Below are 6,506 nucleotides of genomic sequence, written 5' to 3' on the forward strand. Positions count from 1 at the left end.
ATATATATATATATATATATATATTTACTTTAACCCATGCAACAAGGGGACAAACAGGATGGAGAAACTGGTCGTACGTCACCTGAAGCTATTCCTCTTAGTGTAGTGGCACTCGACAGTATTGAACACCATTATGTCGCAGTATTGAAAGAACTCGCAATGGAGCCGAATCTAGAGCCATTTAAGGAAGAGTATGAAAAAATTCATCGTCTCCTGCGTAAGAGCAATGATGGAGAGAAACGTTTACTGCAAAAGATCAAAGAACTTCAGCAAGATTTAACAAGTCATGGTGCTAAAGTTGAAGCTGCGCTAAAGCTTTCGCATGAGGATGAAGAAGTTATAGCTGCACTACGTAAAGAAATTGAGAAGGCATGGGCTCTAGCTGACAGTGCCCATGCACATGAGAAAGAAAGCCGTGAGCACATCCAGGTACTTCGAAAACAAGTCTCTGAACTAGATGCTCTAGTAGACAAGAGCATGCGAAATACGATGGGACAAGAGGCGTACCTTCGTGATTTGATCATGTCCAAAAAGGATCTAGAGAATGAGCGTGTGGTGGCGCAGGGAAAAGTGGCTCGTCTACTGGATGAGCGTGATGCGTCGCGGAATAGTCTGGAGAAGACGCAGAAGGAGAACGAAGACACACGCCGGCAGCTGGAGGAGGGTCTCTTGCAGTACCAGAAGCTCCTGCGGGACCTTGCCGGGATGCAGCAGGAGCGGGAGAGCCTCGAGCAGCAGGTGCGGGAGTGCCGGGCAGCAAGTGACCAGCACATGGCCGCGATGGAGGAGCGGAAGGCCACGACGGAGCAACTCGCGGTGGAGGAGGGGCGGCTCAAAACCGTCGCGCTGGAGGAGCGGGACGCGGTGGGGCGCCTTGCGAAGAAACTGGAGGAGCAGCAGCGCCGCTTCAAGACAGAGGCGGACCGTCTCGCCACCATAGAGGCGCAGAATGCGGAGGTGAAGGTGGAGATTCCAAAGCTGAAGGCAACACTGAAGGAACGGATGGTGGAAGTGGCTCGGCTGGCCGCGGAAATGCGAAAGGTGCGTAAGAGTGCAGAGAACCAGCAGACAGAAATGAAGAAGCAACTTCAGATTCGTGATACCTTAGTTCAAGAGAGTGAACAATTACATGATCAAATTGAGGAACGGTTACGTGCATTAGGGGTAGAGGAGAAGGAACTACATGCGGAAGAATTACGTCTTAAACAGGCTATTCCAGAGAAGACACAATTACTTACAGACAATTCCCGTACAGAGAATGAACGTATGGCAATGGAAGGTCATCGTGTAGCGGAAGAGGGTAAACGACATAATCTAGCACAACAATTAGACCAACTTCTACGTGATAATGAACAATTACGCAAAAATATTTTTCTTCTAGAACAAGGTCAGACTAAAGTACTTGATCATGGACAGCATGTAGCACTTCAATATCACCAAACACTTGAACAAACCCGAAAACAACGAGATCGAGCTCAATTACTGCAGCAACAACTGACAGAAAATGAGAAACGTCTTAAAGCGCAGCAAGATTTACTAGACCGTGTTTGTACAGACCGTAGTCGCACACAAAAACAACTAAAAGAAAGTGAACTTGAATGGGCTGGACTAAAACAACGGTATCAATCTAATGAAGAAGATATCCAATTGCTAAAAATGCAACTTGTTTCAAAGGAAGGATCTCTTTGTCGTATGCATATGGTACGTAGACAACTTCAACGTGATATTAGTAATGCAGAACAGCGGGCTAGTCATTTAAAAGATGATGGAGCTAATGCTACGTCCCGTCGAGAAGCATTAGAAGCTGAAGCCCAGCAACTTAATCACCTTATTGCTGAATGTGATGCCGAAAAAAGTAAATATCAATCTAAATTTACGGCCCTCGTTAATGAGCGTAATGTACTCGCAACACAGTTAATACGCCGTAACGAAGAGCTTCGACTACTATATAGCAAAATTCGTTTGCAAGAATGTAGCCTTGAAAAAGGGGCCGCGGATTATGATAAACGTGTGCGAACAGTAATGGCTACGCAACAGGCAGTTGCAGAGCTGCGGTTACGGTGTCGTCTCGCCCTTGTACGTCTTCGCTATGCAGCAAAATTGCAGCGACGAAAACAAAACGTAGAGCGTGATCTCTTTATTGAACGTCAACGTTCTCGTGCGCTTGCGGATGAGTTGCAGCGTCCTGTTCATGTGCACCGATGGCGTCGCATGGAAGGCAATGCACCGGAGGTATTGGATGGAATTTACAAAGTACAAACACTTGAGCGGCAGATCCTCGCGAAGCACGACGCACTCGCGGAGAAGACGCGATTGTTAGCCATTCGTACTGCCGAGTACGAGGCGGTTCGGCGTAAACTGGCCGCCCTACCGGGGCCGGAAGTGGCAGAGGAGTTGAGTCTCTACAACGAGAACCTCGAGCGTCGTCGAGCGCAGATTGGTGGTATGGAGAGTGAGTTACGTGAAGTGGAGCAGCACGCCGATGTGATTGCGGATGAGGTAAAACAACTCACACTTGAGCTCGGAGATGTTAAACGGCGTTACTTTGATGCAAAGCATAAGAATGACTTACTGAGACGTGAACAGGCAGCGTTTCGTGCGACATGGGGCGGTTCATCCGCTGTTGCAAATATCGCTCTTGCTGCAGCTTCTGCACACCGACAACAAAATCAACAATCGGGTCAACAACAGCAACAATATCCGCAAAGTAGTAGTGGTGTAAATAGCAGTGCTAGAAATAATCAACAAGGAGCTTGGACGCCTCACCGTGTTGGTGCACCGCGAACGTGTTTGTGGTACACACGAACACAACAACGGCGTGAGCAAATCCGACAAGAGGCTCAATTGGTACAGGCCCTTTCCACTGGTGCACCGGCGCCGAACTATCCACTGCAGTTCCACCCGCGTCAGCGGCAGTTTGTGGGCGGCGGATTCGCTCTCACACGCTAACGCTGAAGATTGTGTGGTAACCGCCTCACATGTACAAAAATGTGTAAAACTTGACACATGTAACAATATACACACAAGCCAAAAAAAGAAAAAAAAAACAGGCAGAAAAAATGCAAAGAATGGTTGGGGCAAAAAGAGTGAAACTGAGATTGAGAGGAGAGTAAAAGAGTTAGAAAAAAAGGGTAAAGAAGTGAATTTCTCCCTAAATTTATGAGAGTCATTCTAGTATGAGATAGAATGTGCTTTTTACCATCATATATTTTTTTTTTCAATTCTGTATCCCATTAGGGTTATTATGTGGTGGTTAAAGCCATTTTTTTTTTTTTTCACTCTTTGTGACTCTTCCGAGTTAATATTCCTTTGCTCTTGTGTGTTGTTGCTCTGCCAGAAAATTGCCTTCATTCATTGTGTTTTTTTTTTTTTATTGTTTTGTCTTGAGTTTTTTTCTCAGATCGTATTATTATTTTAAAAAAGTATTTTTGACTTTTTTTTCCCCTTCTTCTTTTTTCGCTTTGTTGTTCTTTTTTCTGTGTGATTGAGATGGACGAGAATGCACAAGACATTAGGGAGCATTGGAAGAAATGCAGCTGCAACAGCTGCTGGTACTATCGGTAATACTAGTAATGGTAATGGTAGTGATGCTACATCTACATTAGGTGTTTTTCAGAATGTGCATATCAAACCTTTTCCTGTGCGTGCTGCGATTGACATTGGAACTGGGGGTATGGCATCACTAACAGTTGGACGTGTGGATGCGGCACATAATGCTGTACGTGATTTTATGTATCAGACACAGGTACCACTTTACCTTCAGTCTGCTACTTCTACGACAGCATCGCACTCTTCTTCTTCTTCTTCCTCGTCTTCTTCCTTTGTAATGAGTGAAGAGACGCGGATTGACATTCGCAACAAGATGCGCCTTTTACATGGTGCGTTGCGCCGTGATAACTACGATGGTCTTAGCGAGCGAGCGGCAGTCATCTCATGGCCGTTGTGTGAAGCGGCTGATGCAGTATCTCTAGCAGAGGAATTAACACGCGAATTTAAAGTGGATGTACGTGTACTTGGAAAAACGTTTAACGTAGAAATGCCCTTTTTAGGGTCTTCTGAAACCTCAAATAGTATGCAGGTTGTGAATCTTCCTCAAAAAGAAAATACTCGAAACTTCGTTAAATGCAACAAGGAAACTTCTGGAAATGATAGCTTGCAATTGCTTATGCAACGTGTTGCACGTCGACGAGAGCGTCAACGTCATAATCCTCAGGATCTAAATGCAGAAGATGAAGTAAGTTGTGTCGTTTCACCTAAACTGCAGATGGAGCAACTTTCTTTTTTAGCACATGCTGCTGTTAGCAAGTGTATCGCTCCTCAACGCATGCTGGTCCTCATGGAAGATTCCCACAGAGGTCTCTGTATACTTGGAACTGATACTACACCATCAGATGGAAAAGAATCTAGTGAAGTTAACGAAAACAGCAGTAGAGAAGATATCATTGTATCATCTGAAGAGACAAATTCAAGTAAAATGTTGTTACATGTGTTACCTGTGGATACTACTGTAGCCCATCGTTTGTTACTTACAGTAGTACAACGTCGTGATGGAGCCTCTGGAAATAATGGAGGACGGCGTAGCCCTAATCCTGTTCTTCGCGAAGAATTTCAACAACTTCGGCATCTCTTAGAGGAAATGGTATGCCAAACGTTACCAGAATGGGTATTACTCAAGTCTCGTACTGGTGGTGTTATATGTGGATCAAGTTTCAACGATGGTGTGCTTAACATTGCCGCACGGGTTTCACAGCGTACAAGCGTGTCTCTAGATCATCTTGAAACAAATGCGCTAATGCACTACTGTGGTCTTACAGATATATTGTTAGCTGAAAACTATACAGATCCAACTGTTGTTCTGCCAAATGCTGCCGTCGCCAGCGCAATAATGCGTGCCCTTGAGACGCGGCGCTTTGAGTATCTGCCAGAGGTAAACGTCGCCGCCGCTCTTCTTATTCAACCATCTCTGTGGACATACGGACGACGGGAACGTATACGAGGATCATTACAGACAGACTCATTCTACAGTGGTGGTAGTAAGCGTCGCACATTTCGTCGACCACATTCACGTGGGAATCCTACTGCTTCACCAGAGGCATCATGGCAACATAATCAATCATGGAATCCACTATCATATGAGAATAGCACTAAGGGAACATGATGGGTTAGTGAAGAGAGAAGTTCGATAAAAAAAAAAAAAGAGAGATACAGTATATAAATGCTATACTATGGTTTATATTTCTCTTACTTTTTATACAATATTTGCTTTCTTAAAATAAATTAAAACACACACACACATACATACACATAAGTATCATTTTTAATTATTTTATTCCTCTTGTTATTGTTTTTGGTGTTCTTATTCTTATCATTACTTTTGTTATTCTTTCTTTTTTTTTTGATTTTTTTTTTTTTATATAATATATATTGCTTAATGTTAACTCAGTAAGGTTTCTATACGTTTTGGTATTTAAAGATATATAATGTCGAGTGTTATTCTAGGGACCCTACTGCTTCTTTTCCTACTAATCTTCGGTGCTATGTTTTTCCGTCGCAAGCCAGTGACGGCCCCCCTTCCCGGTGCTGCTAAGAAGGCGGCGTCATTTCACTCGGGGGTGCCTGACAGCGACGAGGATATGGAGGAAGAAGAGGAGGAAAGAGAAAAGGAGGAGGAAGAGGAGAGAGAAGGGGAGAGAGAAGGACGAGGGGTGAAGCCCTCTCGGCTGCGGAGGCGGCGGGAGGAGAGGGAACGAGAACGGGAGGAGCGGCGCCGGGCGGTGGAGGCGCAGCAGGAAGCCCAGCGGCTGCGGCAGGAGACTCAGCGGCAGCGGGAGGAGGACCGCGAGCGCGAGGAGGCGGAGCGGAAGGAGGCGGAGGAGAAGGCGCTGGAGGAACTGCGCGAGGAGCGGCGGCGACGCGAGGACGAAGAATACGCCAAGTGGGTGGGCGCCATCGGCGTGGAGGAGCGCGGCGAGTTGGGTGATGAGGAGCGTACACGGCGGGAGACATTGGTGGCGTTTGTGACAGCGCGAGGGAGGGAGCTGGAAGAGCGTCAGCAACAACAGGAACAACAAAGTGGAGAACACGCAGTGGCTGCTGCGGTTCCATCAGAGGATGACAAGGGGGCACGGAATATATTGGTGCTGAGTGATGTAGCTCGTGAACATGGTGTTACAGTTGATGTGGTTGTACAACTGATAGAGAAGTTGCTAGAAGATGGGATAATTAGTGGTGTCTTTGACGACAGAGGGAAGTTCGTGATGGTAGCTGAGGCGCATTTTGTAAAAATTGCAGAGTTTATTCAGCAACGGGGACGTGTTTCAGTGAGGGAACTCGTGAGAGAATGCAACAGGGTGATTTTATCATGATACTTTTTATGTTTCACTTTTCTCCTTTTACAACTGTATACGTTATCTCTATCTCTCTTTCTATCACCTCAGTTCACTAATATTATTCACAGAGAAAAATGTCAGATGCAAATAATAGTGTTTAGAAATACCTTTTTTTTT

At 45.4% G+C, this 6,506-nt stretch overlaps 3 protein-coding genes across 3 annotated transcripts; all 3 read left to right on the forward strand.

The window, feature by feature from the left end:
• Nucleotides 1–36: 36 nt before the first annotated feature.
• TM35_000012000 (Trypanosoma vivax) lies at nt 37–2,949 on the forward strand (the record flags this gene model as incomplete). The annotated part of the gene is made up of 1 exon (XM_029020881.1): nt 37–2,949. One exon carries the CDS (start codon nt 37–39, stop codon nt 2,947–2,949), a length of 2,913 nt encoding a protein of 970 aa, XP_028887389.1.
• A 550-nt stretch (nt 2,950–3,499) lies between these two features.
• On the forward strand, nt 3,500–5,158 carry TM35_000012010 (uncharacterized protein; the record flags this gene model as incomplete). Its single annotated transcript, XM_029020882.1, has 1 exon — nt 3,500–5,158. The coding sequence occupies one exon, from the start codon at nt 3,500–3,502 to the stop codon at nt 5,156–5,158; it is 1,659 nt and encodes a 552-aa protein (XP_028887390.1).
• Nucleotides 5,159–5,537: 379 nt separating this feature from the next.
• TM35_000012020 (uncharacterized protein) lies at nt 5,538–6,365 on the forward strand (the record flags this gene model as incomplete). The annotated part of the gene is made up of 1 exon (XM_029020883.1): nt 5,538–6,365. The coding sequence occupies one exon, from the start codon at nt 5,538–5,540 to the stop codon at nt 6,363–6,365; it is 828 nt and encodes a 275-aa protein (XP_028887391.1).
• Between the last annotated feature and the right edge of the window lie 141 nt (nt 6,366–6,506).

This window comes from Trypanosoma theileri (assembly GCF_002087225.1).
Source record: "Trypanosoma theileri isolate Edinburgh chromosome Unknown TM35_Tth_1_V1, whole genome shotgun sequence".
Classification (NCBI taxonomy): Eukaryota; Euglenozoa; class Kinetoplastea; order Trypanosomatida; family Trypanosomatidae; genus Trypanosoma; species Trypanosoma theileri.